At 31.4% G+C, this 22,147-nt stretch overlaps 2 protein-coding genes across 2 annotated transcripts; one reads left to right on the forward strand and one right to left on the reverse strand.

Annotated features, from left to right (window-relative positions):
- The first annotated feature begins 257 nt into the window (after positions 1–257).
- LOC110691269 (serine/threonine-protein kinase STN7, chloroplastic-like) lies at positions 258–10,203 on the forward strand. Its single transcript, XM_021868193.1, has 10 exons — positions 258–692; positions 807–899; positions 1,263–1,382; positions 1,516–1,614; positions 6,736–6,904; positions 6,989–7,082; positions 7,382–7,475; positions 7,582–7,638; positions 8,421–8,834; positions 9,800–10,203. The coding sequence occupies exons 1-10, from the start codon at positions 258–260 to the stop codon at positions 9,959–9,961; spliced, it is 1,737 nt and encodes a 578-aa protein (XP_021723885.1). The 3' UTR covers positions 9,962–10,203.
- Positions 10,204–18,385: 8,182 nt separating this feature from the next.
- LOC110691323 lies at positions 18,386–18,972 on the reverse strand. Its single transcript, XM_021868243.1, has one exon. The coding sequence runs from the start codon at positions 18,828–18,830 to the stop codon at positions 18,690–18,692; it is 141 nt and encodes a 46-aa protein (XP_021723935.1). The 5' UTR covers positions 18,831–18,972; the 3' UTR covers positions 18,386–18,689.
- Positions 18,973–22,147: the final 3,175 nt, after the last annotated feature.

Consider the following 22,147-nt stretch of genomic DNA (forward strand, 5'->3'; position numbering starts at 1 on the left):
GTCACTGTCACTGTCACTGTCAGAAAGAAGAGGAGAATGCTTCAGCTCCACAAAAACAAATCCCAACATTTTATTTTCAAAATATGGCTACAATTGGTTGCCATACCAGAAAAAACTGTCGCTGTTCTTCATCATTCTTATCCAGATATTTTATATTTTGATGCAAAGTTAAAATCTTTGGAACATTTTGTTACTCAGATGTTTCCTATTCCTAGTGCTAAGTTATAATCACCCCTTTGCAAAATTGTTCTTTAAAAATGGCAGCAATTGCAGCAAATAGAGTAGGAATAGGACAAATTTGTCCTAATTTCAATACCCTTAATCCCAAAAAATCTCACACTCAATTTCTGGGGAAACCCCTTTTGTTCAAACCCCAATTGAGTTCATTATCCACCTTAAAATCAAGGAAAAGATGTATGGTTTTCGGTGCCGGGTTCGAGTTATTCGACCCGGTTCGAGACCTTTTTGTGGGTGTGGGAGTTGGGTTACCTTGTACAGTTATGGAGTGTGGAGACATTATCTATAGGAGCACTTTACCAAGGTCTAATGGGTTAACACTCACTGTTCCTGGGGTGATTTTGGCTCTTGGGACAGTTTCTTACCTTTGGGCTACCCCTGGTGTGGCTCCTGGGTTTTGGGATATGTTTGTGCTTGCTTTTGTTGAGAGAATTTTCAGACCCACCTACAAAAAGGTTGTTGAATTTGTGGGGGTTTTGTGATTATGTAATTTTAGGATTTGTGTGATTGATTAATTTGGTTAGGTGTGGTGGTTAATTTTACTGAATTTTAGTTCTTTTTTGTACCAGGATGATTTTGTGTTGGGAAAGAAATTGGGAGAAGGGGCTTTTGGCGTTGTTTATAAGGTTTCTTTAGCCAATAACAAGAAGCCCTCTGTGAAGGTAATTTTTTGATGGATTGTCTATGATGAATGTATTATTTTATCTATTCTGGTTTTGATTTGGTCTAAAGATATTTTACTGATTGATTGATGGTGTTTGATGTATGCAACTCTTGAGTGTTTGTTGTTTATAATAAGTTTTCTGAGTTCATCAGTTCATTATTATAAGTGGTAGTTCTACTGTATTTTACCAGTGACTGATTGTTATACTAATGTAATGATCTTGTTCAATTGAATGGATCTTATCAATTTGTTCTTATGTGCAGTGCTTCTAGCTTTTTTTTAGATGTTCATTTTGCACTAGTGATCTTTGGTTTGGAAATGATACTGTGGTGCTTATATTTGTGGCTATTTTGCCTTACAGGAAGGTGATTTGGTCTTGAAAAAGGCTACTGAGTATGGCGCTGTAGAAATCTGGATGAATGAGCGTGTGCGAAGGGCTTGTGCTAGTAGTTGTGCTGATTTTTTATATGGTTTCATGGAGGTACTGTGGTTTAGTCTTGTACCTCTTAAAAATTTGCCTGGTATCATCTATTTGCGACTATATCTTCTTTCATAATTTGTCTTCCATCTTTTTAGGTAATGTGCTGAATGTAGTTTCTTTGGACATGTCCCAGAAATCTTCTAAGAAGGAAGGTGAATATTGGCTTATATGGCGTTTTGAGGGAGAATCAACACTATCTGATTTACTGACGAGCAGGGAGTTCCCTTACAATGTTGGTATTCTCTCTCATTGACGCAGTGGAACATGAATATTATTTTACAAAAATTGCGCTTTATGGCACTGTCAAAAAAACATTACTTATTCTCCTTGTCTATTATTTCGGCCATGTTTCTCAGTCTTATATTTATAGGAGGATCAAGTTTGAGTTTTTAAACTCTTTTTTGCTTACAGTAATAATATCTTCTTTTTCAAAGGAGGGATCCCTAACCTAGAGTCTTTTAGGCAGTAGCTGCACCTTGTTAATACCCGTGTTACTATCTTTTGAAACATTGGGTTTATGATCATTTTAAGCTGTTGCAGTTGCCAAATTATGCTCTAAGGCTTAGGTACTGAGTATGGAGATGAATTTGACTTCACAAGGCGTGGTATATTGACGCCGATAGTTTATGAATTCCTGAATTCAATCTGTGATACTAATAATCCAGATATTCTTATTAGCTTTTAGAGACACAACCTTGGGATTAGATATGGAATGCTCTATCAAGTGTTAGAGTGAACGGAGATCTGACAATGATGCCTTGCTATGCATTTGAAATGTAGTACTTTTTTCCTTGAAGCTTCCTACTAAAGACTTCGCCTAATCCATTTGGTCATTGTTTAGGTCTTCAATCATTATTGAACTTCTTTTTGTCATTTTTTTTTAAATATTCGTTGATTAAGGTCATCTATTGATGTTGGGGCAGATTTAGCAATGGCCATATTAAGTTAAAAACCTTGTTTTGCAGTTAGTAGGGGTTGTTTATAATTACTTCAGTAGAGATCTTTATTGGCTGCACATCAATTGTAAAGAAAAATAAGATCATCCAATATTGAATGAATCTGCTGTTGGCAGGTTTTGGAAGGTGATGATGTATGTGGTATAAAAAAATTATTACAGTATTAGACTAATATTACACTAGTTAAACATAATAGTACCTTTTGGGTTTCATGTAATTTTATAATCAAGCTAACAAATTGATAGTATCATCGAAGTGAGTCTTTACTAAGTAATGAATTAATCAAAGTGATGGACAACAAAGCTAGAGACAAGTTCTCATATATAATTGAGAGCAATGTATAAAAATGTTCGAGGCACACCTAGACAATATGGGTACGCCTTATTGAAGTGAGGTGTACTTAATAAAAATTATGAAAAAAAAATGGTACGGAGTATAAAAAAGAAAGTTGTGCGCTTTGCCTTAGATATATAAAAAGCACTTGACCCAAATCACCTAGTTCCCTAGTGCCTAAGGTGCGCTTTTTTATAATCTGTTTGAGAGCGGAAGCGCATAGCGCATAACTAGAGTGATTCAAATGTAAGAAAGCTATACTGGTGATGATTCTTTCATTTCTTTGTTTGTTTTATTATTCTTACTGCTTCAGATAGTTGCAATAGGTATGCCTTGAAGAGATAAATGATGAAAGGCCTGATGTTGCAGTCTGACTTGAGTTTTGTGAACCTTGTTTTTATTTAAAGTATGTCATCTTGCATAAGCATTTACTGAAGGGCAAAGGCCAACTGAGTAAAATTTGAACTATCTAAATATTTATTCATAATTCTAGGATAAGTGGATATTACTTAATGCTGTAATGAATCATCTGAACAAATCATACACAAAGGAGTTGTTGGTCTGAACAGTTTTTCTTGAGACCAGTTTTACATGGATAAATACATACCAAATAACCAACTGCAACTGTTTGAAACTTTTTTTTCTGTTATAAGATGTTTGAGGATTAAGGTTTTATTAGATCTATAGGGCCATGAAGATGGTGGCCCTATGCTGTTTGATACCATGTAAGGATACGAAGATTCTGGTTATCATAATTGGTTCTAGCTCCTTTTGGCTATGAAGAATTGCATCAGATTAAATCTGAACTTACCTTAAGGTCATTAGCCGAGTCTGTAAATGGATAGAAAAGTAGCATATAATCACAATGTGAATGTCAGTTAGTTAGAAAATAGGGTTGCTCATCTTGACAGATTACTGCTATATGTGTTAAAGGTAAAAAGTTTAGTCAAATGTAACTCCATACAATTCATTAATGAGACTCTGATAATATTTTTTTTCATTGCTCCAGTTTGACATTGAAGGAAATCTTCCTAAACATAAATACTGTAATAAAACGTTAAATTGTAGTGAAGGGTTACAAAGTGACGATGTTTAAAGATTTTTTTTCTTTTTTCCATTTTAGCCATGATTGTTTTACCCAAGCATAAAAAGGCATCCACACTCCTATAGTACTTGAATTTAAAAAAAGGGACTGGACATAATTGACTGATTCACTTATGACAAAACAGTACATCCTTTATTCCTCATATCAAGGTATAAAATTCACGAGCCCCACCATGAAATTATGCAAGAGAGTGAGACTTTAAAATGAGGAAATGTAAAAGGATCTCGTAGAACCAATTTGGGTTTATGCTAGGAGATTCTACCATGGAAACTATACATGTGATTAGGCAAATGATAGAGTACTATAGGGGAAGAAAAAAAGGATTTGGACATGATTTCATTGACTTGGAGAAGGCTTATTACAAGGTGCCAAGAGATGTGCTTTGGTGGACATTAAGAAGGGTCCTTGTTCTTGTTAAAAAAAAAAAAAAAAAAAAAAAGAAGGGTCCTTGTAAGTGTATCAACCTAGTTAAGGATATGTATCGAGATGTCAAAACAAATGTAAAGATTTGCGGGGGAGTGATGAAGGATTTCATTATTACGATTGGACTACACCAAGGTTTGACATTATGTCCTTTCCTTTTAGCAACAATATTGGATGAATTAACAAGATCTATCCAAGGTGAGACACTTTAGTGTATGTTGTTTGCAAGATGATATTGTATTGGTGGATGAGACAAGAGTTTGGGTTAATGCCAAATTAGAGCAATAAAGGTAAAACCTAGAACTCAGGAGTTTAGACTAAATTTGAGCAAGACTAAGTACATGGAATATAGTTTTAGCACTACGAGGAAGTTAGTTGGGGATATAGTAACATTGTGGATGGTAAGGAAGTGCCCATAAGCGAGTGTTTTGAATACCTTATGTTAATTTTGCAAAAGAGTGGAGCAATTGACCAAGATCCCACATGATTAGTTCTGGTTAGCTCAAATGGAGAGGCTTTCATGCATACCTAATGCGAATCAATAGCATCAAAATTGAATTTTTAATTGTTTTCTTTAATTTTAATTCGAGTCGTCTATTAATTGAGATTGAGTGTCTGAAAGTTACGCTGATTAATAGAATTATGTTAGTTTTCATAGGACTAGATAGTTAGGATTTGGATTCTAATCTTTATTTTTTTATAAGATATAATTAGGATTATTGCTAGGATTTATTTCTATCTTTTAGTTTTGATTATCCTATTGGGAGTTAGTTCGAGTGAATCGAATTGATTTTTAATCATTGCTTTTCTTCTTGTTTAAGTCGAAAAGATCAAAGCTTTATTGAATTAGGTTTAACCCTAATTGCTAGTATCCCATGGTTTAATCCACATCAATACCTTTAAAGTTAAAGGGTAAATCTGTCAGACGGCTATCACATCAATGTTTTATATGGGTTAGAATATTCGGGAAGGCTCATATTAGGAAGATAGCATATATTGAGATGGATGTGTATTAGAAATTAAAATATTAGGAGGAAAGTTAGAGTAGCGAACATTGAGGATAAAATAAGGAAGAACCGGTTGCGTTGGTTTGGGCATGTCAGGCGTAAGAAAAGTTGAGGGTTAGTTTTTAATTTTTGACATGTAATGATGGCAATTGGCAAAATGTATTATGGCTTGAGGGTTGTGGCTATGGGTGTGGGAAAAGTTGGCTAGCAATTATCAGGCTTTTCAAAAAGCTTTGCATTAACTTTGGCTGTGGTTGCCATCTATACAAATGACGATGCAAAAGCAATATGCATAGCTGCATCTGTTGTTGATCTAGAGAAGGCTCTTTTTTATTTCGGAAGATAAAACAGGGATTGAGAAATTGCTGGCCCAGTAATGATGGGAACTTTAGAAATTTACAGTAAGCATTGGGGTGGTGAACCATTAACCGAGTGCTATATGATGCCACTCTTATTCTTCGTATTATATATACTATAAAACACTTGGTGGAAAGTTCACTAGTCTACAATGTGGGCCATTGTGGCTTTTTGGGTCAACTTTTGTGTTATACTTCTATATATTAGCCTAGTGAAGTGCTGTATGCTATAAGTGAAGAACTAAAAAGGTACAAGATACAACATTATTATTAATGTCATACCTCCTCCGTTCTTTTTTATTTGACCTAGTTTGACTTTTGCACTATTCACGCACTCACCTTTGACCATTTTGTGATCTATACGTAAGGAAAAATATAATCCTCTCAATAAATCATATCATAATATCTACTTGTTATAATATATACTTATTAAGAATTGAAGATATCATTGGTTATATTTATGCATTGGCAAGTGTGATAAATGAAATAGGTCAAGTAAAAAGAAAGGAAGTATATTACACTAGGTCTTTAGGGAGAAGGCCTTTTCTTGAAATTCTGCAGTTTTTGGGTTGTAATATATCCTATTGGGTAATGTTTGTGCTTGTACAATATTTATTATTATGTCCATTATGGCATATTGGCTCTATATGTTTATAGTTGTGGTCATTGGAGCACATTGTACTCTTGTAGAGGTATTGGTAGATGTAATAAATTTCAAATATTTTTCTAGAATGAGGAGTCTCTAATGCTACGTTTTCTTGTATACTATCATCGTGGGTTTCAGGGGTTGAATGGTGCTACAACTCGTGTCTTTTTGTGCATATCTTTGCTGTGCATGGTTATTACTTCTCAGTTATTTGGCGATTTTAACATTGTCTGTGAAAGCAAATGCTGAAATTGATTGTGATTTGGAGGATCATAGAAGTTCCTATGGTGCATACTGATTATCAGATATGATATTTGGCTAGCACTATTGCTTTTTATGTTTCTCATAGGTCAGAGGCTCATAGCACACTTATCATGAACTCTGACAGTATGCTCTGATTAGTTAGTACTTTCCTGCAATTTATGGACTTATTTTGGACAGATCTCTTTTACACATGGTTCATTGAAATTCTAATGGAAACATTGACAAGAATTTATGCGGTTTGCTTGTTTTCCATGGTATTTTAGGCTGAAACAATGATCCTTGGAGAAGTACAGAACTTGCCTAAGGGATTAGAACGGGAGAATAGAGTCATACAGACAATAATGAAGCAACTTCTATTTGCGTTGGATGGTCTTCACTCAACTGGAATTGTTCACAGAGACATAAAGCCGCAGAACATTATTTTCTCTGAAGGTGACGGTTATGATCATGCTGTCCTTTTTATTCTGGTTTCATTCCTCTCTGATTTGCTTCCTGCTGCTATTGACATATTTCCAGGTACCCGTACATTCAAGATTATTGATCTTGGGGCTGCAGCAGATCTACGAGTAGGCATTAACTATGTTCCCAAAGAGTTCCTTTTGGATCCAAGGTGCATTAATTTCCTGTATATTTTGTTTCTTTATTTGTCTAGCCTCTAGGAATTGACTTATGATTGCCAATTTCCTTCATAATGATTTAGAGGAGGTATCACCTGTAGCATCTTTTAAAAGGCCTCTTATATGAGTCCGATCAATGTTGAAAACTTTGACAGGTCACTCCATTTTGCGAAAGAACACAACATAGTGGGCTCTTGTCCATGGTTTTGTTTATTGAATTTTGTACGTATCACATCCATGTTCCTTAATGTTCTTTGTCTTATGAGATTTTTGATCATGTCTTTTCGGTTAGATATGCTGCACCAGAGCAATATATCATGAGCACTCAAACTCCTTCAGCACCATCACCTCCTGTGGCCGCTGCACTTTCCCCAGTCCTATGGCAGGTCCTGCACAGTTTAGAATCTATTTGACTTCTTATTAGTATGCTTTACAGTAAATATCATGCTATGATTTGTCTTCTTAAACTAATGAGGATTTTGTGCTTGACAGTTAAATTTGCCGGATAGATTTGACATATACAGTGCTGGTCTCATATTCCTTCAAATGGTAAGCAACATCTCTGGTATTTTCTGAAACATAGAACTGTGCATGGATGTGTAACTATGGTATTTAAAATTATATGCTAATGCCTGTTTCTTTGAGAAGCCTCTGGAGCATCTTAATGTTCTCTTTAGAAATGCTTGTTCTTTTGCTGTTTGGCCTGTCGCCTTGTCCCACTTTACTTTCTAAGCAAAATTTGTCTGGTCAGATGTTTTAAATTGACACATGTTGAATGACGAGCAAAGGTACTTGAAATACTTTGTACTCACAATTCAAAATAACATTATCTAATTCATTTGCAAATGACTTGAAAATCCTAATATTGCTGGTATGAAAGTCACAAACTTATATTGTCTTGCTATGCAATTTTCTAGTGGTTGTACTGGATGATGAAGGAAAAATAGACTTCAGTGTACATGGTCTTTTTCCCTGCTGATTACTCTGATTTTGTCCTGTTCTTTGTGATTCCCTCCTGGAAAGGGAGAAGATACTTAAGATAAAGGCAGAAATTTGCAAAGACAGTGTATGGAGTTTCTTGATACCATACAATCCATCCTAAAACTGATGGAAATTGCGTGATCAAAAGATGTTAATTTCTAGATTGCATTTGAGATTCATTATCTGATTGGAACTCCATAGACAGGTTTTATGTGGCTAGTTAATACACATTTACCTGCTACCAAGATGAATATGTTACTTGTAATAATATTGTTTCAGTTCTTTCCTCTATCTGCATTATTTATTCTGGTTGATGTATGAATTTCATCTATTATTTTTTCCCTGGGCAGGCCTTCCCTTCATTGCGTTCTGACAGTAACCTTATCCAGTTCAACCGTCAGTTGAAGAGGTGTGGATATGATTTAAATGCATGGAGAAGTTCAGTTGAGCCACGAGCGGCACCTGATCTCAAAAGAGGCTTTGAGCTGTTAGATTTAGATGGAGGGATTGGATGGGAGTTGCTGACATCAATGGTTCGGTACAAAGCACGACAACGGCTGAGTGCAAAAGCTGCCCTAGCCTACCCATATTTCGATAGAGAAGGCCTCTTGGCTTTGTCCTTCATGCAAAATTTGAGGTTGCAGTTATTCCGAGCCACCCAAAAGGATTATGGTGAGGCTGCAAAATGGATCACTCAGTTGATGGCCAGATCAGGAACAACAAAGGATGGTGGATTTACAGAAGCTCAGCTGCAAGAACTCAGGGTATGCATTTGGTGGAACGATGTTCCTTTATTTTTTTCTCTTTTCATTGTTTAAAATAATGAGACATGTATTGGCGGATATATAAGAACATGCATGCGCATGCACACGCATACACACACACACTTACACTTTATGTGTATATGTTTTGAATTAGATAAGTATGTCTTTAAATGCGTACATGTATAGCCATGTTCATATATTTCCGATAAAAAAACAGAGTTCCTTTTTTGAACTGCAGGTTTTTTCTTAAAAAAAAAAAAAATTATAAATTTAATGTATTTTTCAGAGAAGTTTTTTTAAGCTCAAAATGTTATTTCCAGTTAATTTTTTCTGTACCCGAAAGTTCAATTTTCTAATTCTATAGTTTTACTACTTATTAAAATTGTAGGTTCATCCTTTAGTATTTAAGGTTCATTGTGTGCAGTTTAAGACCTGTACTCATTTTAAGAGATGTATTTGTATGCAGAGTAGGTCTGAATATTAGACCGATTCATAGGCATAAAACCCATTGAATTACTTGTCCAACAGCCCACAACAACCAGCATAACCAACAATTTTTGCTGTTCATCTTTTCTGGAAGTGGTCAAAGATGTTATGCTGTTGCTGTGGGCAAAAGCTGACAGGCTTACCATTTTATTTTTAGTTAGAGTTTCATAGAAGTGGTTCTACAAATCTTAATTAAGAGAAAGTCGAATTTAATTCTAAGTGATTGCAAGAAAGATCGCTCTTTTACCTAGAGAACTGTTTCTACTCAAACATTAATTTTACAGAAAGGCCTCGAATTCATGTAGAGGTGGATGATAGTTTTTTGTTATCTCTAAATGGAAATTAAGAGAGTAGTTTTATGATGGAGGGTGTATCTATATTTCCACTACCGAAATAAAAGCCTTAGTAAGGAGCATTAGGAAAAGCATTTACAAGTTTTACTTTGAACGATTGTAATGTATTTGGTTCATGTCATGAAGGAGATAAAGCCACAAAAGAAGGGAGTTGCACAAAGAAACGCTCTAGCATCGGTTCTCCGGATACAGAGAAAGATTATCAAAACACTTAATGAGAGCATCGACGAACTCAACCAGACAAGGAAGAGCATGTGGTGGAGCAGGTGGATCCCTAAAGAGGAGTAAGGACTGTATATATACTATATACAACAAGTTGACTTAATCTGTAAACTTTGTAAATCTTTAACTGTTATCTGGTCCAGACTTAAAGTGGTTGCTGTCAGATTTTTTTTCTTATTGGATATTTGTTATGGATTTTTTTTCATATACAGCTAGCAATTATGTATAGGTTACATTGTATTGAATTCAGCACTATAATTCAGAACATTCACTGTCAGAAAAGAAACAGAAGATTGCATCCTTGTCTATGTTTTATACTTTTGCATAATTTTAATGTTTACTGCAACTGTTGTCTTCTGCACTTCCCTTCTCCTTATTTCTGCAAATCTGCTGTCTATGCATTATTGAAACTTGTACGGTTTAAATGCAGATAATGTACCATATGATAGTTCAGTTATCTAAAGCATATCTCTGTTTTCATGCTATATTATGTTTGTTGTTCAGATCTTCAGATTCTAGAGAGAGTAGAGCTGACATGAGCATCAGTTACTCACGTGTAACATATATTTTCCAATCTCATAGAGGGTGGGTTCAATTTGTATACTCCGTAGAATGAATACTTCGAACTTTACTTTTAGGGTCGAGTATTCCTAGCTAAACTTGACTTAATTAGTGGTAAGGATTGTATATATCAATTTGAAGGCAGGGGGCTCATCCCACTAGGGGCATTTTTGAGGGAGGGATCCTTTACTGTTCTCCCGCATCTCAAAATGTTTAATCTGCTAACTCGAACCAATCTGACTTGTGTGGAGTTTCAGCCCAATAGGATAGTTCTTCATTTAAAATGCACATGTAATAACATGTTTAACTATATTTTACCTAGCCCTAGTTATAAACTAATTTTGCCAATCAACGATAAACCTTTGACCAACCTCAATGGCTTGAATCAAATTTATCCAAACCAATTACTAATTTGCCACCTCTACTGCTCTATCGGAAATCACAATAACTTCGTCGATTTTCTCATTCTTTATTTTAACAACATTAATATTATCTTATCAATTACTTTGAAATTTACATGGTCAAATTCGATCTTGAAAATATAGTAACAATGATATAGAAAGAACTAAGAAACAGTTGATATATAATTGTAGCATTACCTTGTCTTATCTAGCATTAACTCACCATTGCACATAATTCTAGCAATCAGTTGCCACTATTGACAAAATCCAATTTAGTAATTAACCTATTATCTTGCAATATCTGAAAACTCAATCAGATTTTTTTCTCATAAATTTGTCTGCACTTAAAACACTTGAACTAACACTAAAAACCACACATTACAGAGTGTACAATCATATTTTAGAAAGAGAAAATATTTTCTTAAGAAAAATAATAAAAAATAAAATAATAATAATAATAATAATAAAAACATAAGATTTAGAGTTAGATCCTGATAAAATTTTCAAGGCTATTGATATTTGCGGAGCCTACTGATTAAGAAGTGGCATTAGGTACATTTAAAAATTGTCGGCTAAAATGCATAAATTTGTTGTTTGATTCATTTTCATTGTGTATACAAATGAAAAATCAATTAGAGAAAAACCAATGCACCAACAAGTAACAACCTACCCACATGTACCACTTTGGTAAGCCTTTGGACATATTTGGACAATATTGAGTAATAACCCATTACTACTTGGGACCCATTTCTTATGTTTGGGCCATCCTTCGGGTCCTAGACAGTTAGTGATGCTTCTCTTGTTTTGAGTTGCTAATTTCAATCTATCATCATCATCTACTCCTCCGACATCTTGTTATCACATCTCATTACACGGTTACACCGGGTTCTTTTGGACTTGTTTTTTCAGCTTTTCAATTTAGTTTAGTTCTGCTTTTTCAAGTTAGTTCTCTGCTATTATTTTCATTCAGTTCAGTTCAGTTCAATTTAGTTTAGATAAGTTTAAGTTTATTCAATCGATCCAAAAGAATGTGGTCTAAGTTTGTTTTCATAATAGCTTTCATAGCGATAGTTGATCTTTTTGGATATACAGAAACGTCAATACTAATTCTTGGATATAAGACGATTACACGTGAATTGTTTCAACCACTAATCCACTCAATCAATTATAGACTTTAGGAACATATGAATATTATTAAAACGCTACTCGATTCTAAATTAGAAAAAATAAGTTTATTATGGTTAAAATTGTTGCTTTAAAAATTAATAAGACTCTGCAATCTCTCACCAAATTCTCAACCTTCCTATCATAACCACCACCTCTACGATATTGTTCAACCATCACAATTGCATGCATCATACTTGGCAAAATTAAAGAGTTGGGAACACACATTGGGCATAAGAGTAAAGTCAAGTTAAAGGTTTTTGTATGACAATTTTTCTAATGGATAAGATCATAAGATCAAAGTAAGGGTGAAATGTCAACTCAATAATTTAGTTGAAGAGAAAACATGTATGCTAGAATAAAATTCATGTTGGGTTTATCTTATTGTGTTTTTACTTCTCTTCTCTCTTTTACCGTATTCAATTTTTTTATTAACTCAACTCAAAATCCACGTGACTTGACACGCTCTGATTAACCCATTAACCAGGTTGACTCGCCGACTCTGTTGAAATTACATATTATTGATTACATCGGTCCAACCCTATAAGCTTAATAACACAAACTGCATATACATTGCCCCTCACAGTGAGCCAATATTTGGAAATGAAAATTATGCATTTTCCCCTTCATTTCTAATTTTCAAATTAAAGCACCTAAACTAATAAACATTTTATAAATTTCCCATTATGCTATTTATATATTGAAGTAAGAACTAGATCTTCTAGTTTCTTTTTAATCTATAGACCTTAATACATAGTATACACTAGTAAGCATACATCTCAAAAACTAATTTATAAAATTATTTTATTATGATCTACTCACATAATACATAGATTAATTATATACTTAAAAATATGGAGATTATTGTGAAGATGCCAATAGTTAGAATCATAATTGGATACTTAGCAATGAAACCATGTTTTGTTCTTTATCAACCTTAGTTCATAGTCAAACCTAAAAGAACAATAAGTATTGGTTTGGGCACAAAAACATATTTTGCAACGTTCGTGTGCATAACTAAGCCCTTATTTTCTGAAGGGTTTTGGCATTCAAGGCAATCTCCTCTGTTGAAGTGAGATTTCTTTCCTTGCGTGCCCTTTTTGGGAATCCACTAGCCATTATTCAGTATCATTTTTCCTTGCATTCAAATTCCGCCTACATTACTATTTTTTGTGGATATCTTCAGGGAAAAAATTATTATTATTATTATTATTATTATTATTATTATTATATCTATTTTTATTTATGTAGTATCATTATTTATTTGTATAAAGAGTTACAAACAACAAATAAATAATACGGACAAGATTCGATCATAAATCACTACCATCAAAATTTTAACTTGTTAAGGTTCATCAACTAAGGTTGAATTTTTCATTTTTCATTTTTAATTATTTATTTATTTATTTATTTATTTATTTATTTATTTATTTATTTATTATTATTATTATTATTATTATTATTATTATTTTAAGAAAAGGTTGAATTTCATTATACAAGTATTATTTTTCATTTCAATTGTAAGTTGATCCATCCCAAGTCCCTATATCATATATGAGGATAAGATAAAGCTAATACTAAGTTCATTTTGAGGATGTTGATGCTAAATACTCCATATATATTGGGAAACAATTGAGCAACAAACTATGTGGCATCTTAGGGCAATTGAGGTCTAACATGCATGTTAAGACAAATTAAATTTTTACATACATAGTAAATTTTCTTATTTTATATTCTCCCACTATCTTTTAATGTTGACTTTTTTTGTAAGAGAATCACCATCAAAAGTTCATAATTAAAAGAACATTTAGAGATGAAGGGAGTACTATAATCTTGATAGAAGACTATCCCTAATTTTTATGTATTTTTCAATCTTATTAAAAAAAGAAATTAAAATGAGGATATGATTATATGGTATGAACTATGAATATATACATCCCTTTCCCATTTCTGTAAAATTGCACCATCTGACTTTTCACACTACTCAAAACACGTATTAAAATGTAAATATCTAATTCTATAAGCTAATCATGAAAACAATATAATTTTGATAATGTAAAAGTAGACATTGAAAGGAATCTAACAAAAACTCAAATACTCTTATTATTTCTTATGGATTATTGAGAATTTTGTGGGGAGACATTTTAAAGTTTATTTTGATCCAAAAATTTGTAATGAGACCATTTTTAAGGGACATAGGAGCATAAACAACAAACTTATGTAATAGTTTTATCATTCTACTTTCTATTTACTTAGCTTTCTCCGTTTTGTTTATATTGTAACAATGAGTACCATCTTTTGAAGTTTCATAAATATTGCATCAATTTTTTTATTTTTTATTTTTCTTTTTTGAAAAATGTTTCTTTTTTTTTTGTTTGTAAATATGTTCATTCCTAACTTATTTTATTATTAATGAATTTTTAACTTTATTTTTCTTTTTCATCGCATCTTTTTCCACTTTTATTTCTCGCTATCTCTCTCCACGCCTTAAAATATGTGTCTTCCTCCATATTACTATATTAGGAGAACATAGGAAGTATTACTATTTCAAATGATGGTATAATGATAGCTACACACATGATCAATAGCTAATATAGAAAACTAGCAACTTTTTGAGTACATCCCAATGTGGTAATATGGTGGAAGCGTAAACTTGCAGTCTTGTAGATGTTCGATTACGGATCGGAGTAGGGGGTTTTTTTTTTTAAAAAAAATGAAAAAGTACTTCACCTTATTATAAAATAGCAAGAGTCTTTTTTTTTTTTTTTTTTTTTGAGAAAAAACAGCAAGAGTCTGTAATAAAGGATAGCTTAGGCCGTGTTTAGTTCACCTTATATTTATTTATCTGAACTTATCTGATGTGGTCTAGTCTGATCTAATTTGATCTGATCTGATTGTCTGATTTGACCAAACTTTAATCTTAAGTGTACGATAATCTATAAAGAAAAAATATATCAAGAGGGGTCTTGTTAGATTCGTAATAATGTGTATTTTATTAATTTGTAATTTTCATATTTTTTTTCCATTACGAATTTAAAGATATTTAGCAATAAAAAACTGCACATAAAACGATGATCTGATCTGAACTGATTTTTTCTGAAATACGTAAAAAAAAAAAGTTGAACTAAACAAGGCCTTTTTTTTTTACGGATAGGATAGCTTATTATTCATGTGCCTAACAAATTAGTCGATGAACACCAATCGAATTTACTAACCGTGTAAACCCTGACTAACTGAGTAACCACTGATCGACAGATGAGTAACCTCTGACCAATCGAGTAACCCTTATCCAAGTAAGACTTGATCGAGTAACCCCTGGCCAAATAACCTTGATCACACGGTGTGGTTAACCACATATGAAACTTTGTGTCAAATTGTTATTATTTCTTTTTATTTATTAAAGTATTTTATTTATTTATTTATTTGAGGTTAAACAAAACAAAGAAGCCTTAAGCAATTTAGCCTAATTCTTATAGCATGCATGATTTTAATCAAACCAAATGGCCGTCAAAATCCAGATGTCAATAATATGACAACTGTAATTTTGATAAATATTCATAAATATAAGAAATTTTGTTAAAAAAAAAAAAGTTAAATCCTGCAAACTACTGTACGTAAATCGAGATTTTCATATCTTAATTATAATAATTAGCATTGTTATTAGTGGGAGAATATTATGGAACGCATTAATTATAGAAAAAGTATGCTTCATTTTAAAGGAACAAGAAGAACAAGTACATAAAGGTTAATACTCCCGCCGCCCTTAAAAAATTGTCTCATTGCATATTTTTATGTTAAATTTTAAAAACTTAAACCATGAAAAACTATTATGTATAATCTATAAGGAAATAATTTAGTCACATTAAATCTTGTTGAATTTATTTTAATGCATAACTTTTTTTATGTTAAGTTTTTAAGTCATATCATAAATAGTAGATAAAAAATAAAATAGAGCAATATTTAAGAGACAAACGAGTAAAACCTTATAATGTCATGCTACTGGATTCAAATTTTGGAATAGATGATCCATATTTCAATGAGGGTGTCAATCACGAGATGTTCACGTGCAATTCTGACTACCTTGTTCTTTTGGGAAAAAATATTGGTATTTTTTTATGTTTTTATTTACTATAGATGAAGCCCAGTTTAAGACAGTTCAAACTGACTTTGAAAATCTTAATATAATTCTGCAAATCAGGGATTAATATAAATTAAATTCTTCTTACATCTGGTTTCAACTTGAAGTTCCAATGCTTTAGGGTATCTTTTACTCCACCTCCCTACCTCTTTTCCCATGTAATGCATGCTCAATTTTTCTCACCTTGGTTCTTTTGATAACTTCAATTCAAGTGCACCATACACAAAGATATTGCCAAAAAGAAAGGAAAATATTACTCTCTTCTTCGTGTGAACTTCATAGTCACATACTCACAAGTACACGTCGTATACAACGTACATGATATCTAGAAAAAGTTGTCATATTGCATACATTTCTGATTAGATTTTTCATATAATCGGTACTGCAATTAATAAATCTACACAATATTTACGTAACATGGCTAGATAACTTTTAAAATGACTATATTTTTTTCTTCCCTTTTATGTACTTTTTTAGAGAATCTTATGCATTGCTTAAGTTTAAATTTATTTTATTTTTGAACAAAGTCAATTCATTAATAATGAGCGGAAAATAGAAATTACAAAATTAGTATAATGATTTTTTATTTTTGTTGTTGACATGTTATCCTTTTCTAATAATAATTGAGACAATATGACAACTAATTGCAAAAATAGAGGGCATTTTATTTTGTAACGAAAACGATTAATTAAGTTCATATTGGCTTAAAATCACCATACGTGCTTAAGATTGAGTATACTTAGTTTGAACAACAAAATTGAGTTTAGGGAAATTAGTCTTGTTAAAATAATTCTTTAGCTCAATAATGCACTAAATGATTATTATAAATAAGGAGTATTACCTAGTTAAATATGCACGACGAAACGATTACTTAAGCATGAATTAAGGAGATGACTGAAGCAACAAAGAAATAACCTGATGAACTCGATCAATAAATTGACAGCCTATATTAGATAAGAAATAATGTACAAATATTTTATAGGATTTTGAACTAATTGAAGTTTGGTCTTCCTTGTGAATTGGGAGGAGCACAAGATTATTAGTCAAGTTGTGGCATCTATACTCCTAAATTCTATCATTTAATTGGGGTTATAAACTATATAATAAACTTTAAATCTTATATTATGTCATACTAAAATATTATGGTAACTGACATTGCAGTTCAATTTGAATCTTCTGACATACAAATGAAATTCCTTACAAATTCTCAGCTAATTTAACTCATAGGCTAATAGAAGAACATGAGAAATATTATGATTAGCAAGTTTGATGTTATTTTTATGTTAATGCATGATACTAATCAAGTAATTTATGATAAATTTAATTAATTACTATTTTCCATCTTTGTCAATCACATGTATGTTACAGCTAGTTGTTGTCACAGAAGTATATTCTCAATCTTGGGTTGAATTTCTTTTTGTGATGGATTACATGGTAAGTGATCTGTGACCATATGTTATGTAACATTATATTGTAAATTAAATTTATTGATTAAAAATGAAGAACTTTAATTTCATAATATGGTGAAATTTTGATGCCATTTCTTGGAATTTTCAAGAGTAATTGAGATGAATCATCATCCTGGTAAGAATGGTAACTATGTAAAAAATCTACCCTTTAATTTGTTATTACATCAAATCCAATAACCAAAGTTTTTTCATAGTTCAAGTCCATAGAAAAGAGCCGTTATTGAAAGCTCACTCGCTTAGATAACTGCCTTGTAGTTCATATAAATAAAAGTCGTGTTGGGTGGTATCCAAAGTTTAGAATAATGCTCAAGTAGTGAACTGAATATTCACTTCCGATTGATACCATAAAACATTGTAGCATGAAATCTAGCAAAGCTCGACGTCATAGCTGAATTTGAAGATAGTCAAGAGCTAACAAGTTTATGGAACCAATACGAAATTTGTACAATGTAAGGTATTTAAATTGGTGCATAATACTTGGTTTATGCATTCTTCACTAGACATCATATTTACCCCCATAATTAATGGATCATAAAAACTTCACAAAATCCAACTGATTCTGAGTTGAAAATCTAGCACAAAAATTCACAAAACTCAATCTCACAACAACCACTTCAATTGATTAAACTTTGATGGCTCAACCAATTTTCCAAATTTGCAATTGTATCTAGTATAACATAATTGTACTTGATTTTTACCGACTGCTTATATATCAGTAGGAATTATAGCACAAAAATAAATAGAAAATAATCACCAATTGAACAAAGTGAACAATATAGCCAAATATTCATGAGATTGGTTATATAACAAGTGATGATGATCTTCATTCAAGCTATGCCCATGTACATGATGGCAAAATTGAAAAAGTGAGCAAAATTGTGTCAAAACTCTCTCAATTACTCTAACCTTAAATTAATTAATCTAATACCCTACTAGCTATTTACATTATGAATTAATCAATAAAATAAAATCTGCCCAAAAAACAGAAAAAAGGAAGACCTTTTTTTTTGGGTTAATCTTCCCATTCCCTTAAAAAAATAAATAAAAAGAAGAAATTAAGTTCATTCATGCCAACAAAGGAGCATAACAACACATCTTCTAATGATGTAAAGCCTTGCTCTTTGTTCTCTAACCATGCCACTTAATCCACGATTAACAAACTTCCTCTTGCTTCCTCCCATACTTGGACTGCTCAACTTCATCTTTAATTTTCTTGATTTTGACTAGAATAATTAACGATAATAATTAGAAGAGAGGATTTTGTGATTAATTTGGAGAAATGTTGTGCAAGAGTTTAGTGAATGAAAATGCAAGAAATGAGACATGTGGAAATGAAGATTTGGAGGGTACTTTATAGGAAGGAAAGTGTGGTCCAAGGAGGTTACTATTTGGTCTTGACTAAAAAGATTCAAGGATGGGGCATGAAAGGGCGTGCATTTCCCTCATAACAACTAGACAATAACACTTGGGTCCCATTTAATAAGGTCACTTTATACTTTCTTTTTCTATGATGACTAGATGAGAAGACTATTAGATCAACAATTATTATCATTTTATCATGCTATATTTTTATAGTCCACATACAATTGTAAATTTGTTATGTCACTAGTTGGGAATTGAATAACAATCACATATATTATTATAGGATGTTTAATTATGAAAGTGGTATATGTAAGTTCAGGTTGATGACCCATACTTATATCAAATTAATACATCTATTTATGAATAATTCGCTCTCTAACTTGTTTTATTCCACGAGAATTACACTTTTTTCGTCTAGTTGACTATCTGGAAATAGTGATCTTGTATATTATTGTATGTAACATGTAATATGCTTATGGGATCAGTGAATGTAAGCTCAAGTCAAGTAAGATTTATCCTAGATTAACATAATTCTATGTCTATGAATAATTCACACCCTAACTAGTATTGTTCTTCCATGAGAAATACACTATTTCGACTAGTCGGTGACCACGGAATAGAATGGATAATGAAAGGAGTTACTATAAATATATACCACGCTCCTCTCCTCAATGCTCATCCTAAAATAAAAAAAAATAGATGCTTAAATTTGGTGAATAAACTAGCTAGTAACAACTAGGTTCATGTTATGGGTCACCATAACCGAAATACTAACTACACAATCCTTCCTATCCTAAATCACCAAAAGCGTTGAAAAAGAAGTAGTGATTATAATGAATATTTATAAGAGGATTACATATACAATTAAGCTATAGTTTATAGTGTATATGTATTATTGGGTATTTGTCATTTTCTAAGAAGGAAGAAAGTTTATTTAATTTAAGTGTAGGTATCACCCACCAACATATTGGGTCGGCCACTATATCAAATAAGGTAACAAAGAGTTATACAAAATTGTGGTATGCTCCTACACTAATTTATTTTTGGTGTTATGTAGCAAATGCTCCTTCACTATGTGTTTGATGATAAGGTACATCAAAATTATTTGGGGCCGAACGACAATATGTTTCCCATTATTTTAATTATTTTTTTAATTGGTTGTAACCAACTAATTAAACATAGATTTAAAATCAATTAATTAAGGTGGTTAATTTTAATTTAATATACATCAATTTTAATTTAATATACATCTCATTATCCTTTTGCTATTGCAAATATATAATTTGATTCTTGTGGGGACGAGTGTCAATTTTGTTATGAAAAAAAAAAAAAAAAAGTAGAATATACTCGTATACGGTATATGTGAATATGTGATGTGTTTATATTTTTTTTTTTTTTTTTTTATTTTTTTGAAAAAATGATGTGTTTATATTTTAATTCGTTTGGGGAAATCTAAGGAGAGTGCATGCGGTCAAAGGTTGGGGTTTTATGGTACGCTCTCTTGTTGCTAAAATTCTCTCATTTCACTAAATTTACTTTTTCAAGTGTTTTATGGAAGTGGGTTGATAGTTTGTCTTTGCAATAAGGGTTTGAATTAAAGATTTAGTAAAATTAAAGGAGATTATTAGAATCATAACCAAAATGAAAATTTGTTAATATTTATCTAGCTAGATACAAATTAAACCAAGAAAAAAAGGGCAAACTTTTGTGAATTGAATATCTTTTTTTTTTTTTTTTAAAAAGGGATATATGAATATGGACTAGAGTGTAATTAAAAGTTTGATGAATATCATAAGTGTCATTGTTCCACTATAACACATTAATCTGTTCACTTTATTTACACTTAATTTTGAAAAAAATAACTTCTGATAAGGGTTGATCAGTTTTGATAGGTTTAAATAATATTCATTAAGAAAAAAAAAATTAAAATAGGTTTAGATAAAGGTTAATAAGGGTTAATTAAATTCAATTTACAACTAAAATAAGTTCATATAAGTTCTCATAAGATCAAATATATTCAAATAACTAAAATTAAAATAAATAGAGTATAATCTAAATTAAATTGTACGAAGTTATTTAATATATGTCGTATCCTTAGTTGTCATAATGTTGGTAGTAGCCCCCTAATCCATATATATGCATGCAATGCTTATTTGGTAAATAAGAACATTAGTACGTTTTGAATTGATATACCTTAAGAGAATCAAAATAATTAAAAAAAAAATCTTTTATTTAACATTATTGTTTGATTTTAAACAATTTTGTGCGCAACTCTTAATAATATTGTAAAAGAGATATATTAAGCATAAATAATACATTAAATAAGATCAACCCACTTGTAATTTTATCATGCATTACTAAAGTTCACATAATACCATATTATAAAATATATGTTTCATGCATATATACAGTTAGTTTTTAAGGTTGCATATATCATAATGGTGACATATTTTATGCATTTAATGTTACACAATTAACTTAAAAACTTCGTAAACTTCAAGAATGGCCCTCATTTTGTCATTTTGGCCCCTTAAATAGTACGTTAATCAACAATTTTTACCTCTTCGGTTTCAGAAGAGAACAATGTTCCTTATTTCAATACTGTCAAGCATATTAGTTGTTGTACCAAAACCCTTATTTTGAGATTTTCTTGTTGGGCAGTTCGCCATTAACAATCGTATAAGAAGATACTTATGTTTCCTACAATCAATATATTCAATAAATACTTAATTACTGTATGATTTTTATATTATAATTAAGATATGTTTGTATTGTTACAATACTTCTTATAACATAGAGTATCATTATTATCGATTTTCTATGAGAGAATAATATTTACTGCAACAAACTGCTTGTGATATGTAGGAATAATCAATTCCATCAGTTAATTTTAACCGATAACTGTCTGACAAAGTTGTCTTGATTATCTTTCTATAATTAATACGTTTAATACTAAAATAGGTTTCCTTTTCTTCTTTACTATCTAATTAAATATATATATATATATATATATATATATATATATATATATATATATGTTGGTGAGATAAAAATAGAAATATTAAGTATTTCTTTTTCTTATACTTCTACATATATTTAAAATTTTACTTACATTTGTCAAAAAATTGTTAGCTGCGCTACTTAACATGCTTAGAGG

This window comes from Chenopodium quinoa, unplaced genomic scaffold, assembly GCF_001683475.1.
Source record: "Chenopodium quinoa cultivar QQ74 unplaced genomic scaffold, ASM168347v1, whole genome shotgun sequence".
NCBI classification, from domain to species: Eukaryota; Viridiplantae; Streptophyta; class Magnoliopsida; order Caryophyllales; family Amaranthaceae; genus Chenopodium; species Chenopodium quinoa.

What these genes read in the sequence shown, in the direction of transcription:
- LOC110691323 (XM_021868243.1), bottom strand. Translation starts at nt 18,830, where the DNA reads ATGAAGTTGAGCAGTCCAAGTATGGGAGGAAGCAAGAGGAAGTTTGTT.
- LOC110691269 (XM_021868193.1), top strand. Translation starts at nt 258, where the DNA reads ATGGCAGCAATTGCAGCAAATAGAGTAGGAATAGGACAAATTTGTCCT. An exon ending in GTCTCATATTCCTTCAAATG is followed by an intron (nt 7,639 to 8,420) that starts GTAAGCAACATC and finishes TTCCCTGGGCAG; the next exon opens with GCCTTCCCTTCATTGCGTTC. An exon ending in CTCAGCTGCAAGAACTCAGG is followed by an intron (nt 8,835 to 9,799) that starts GTATGCATTTGG and finishes CATGTCATGAAG; the next exon opens with GAGATAAAGCCACAAAAGAA.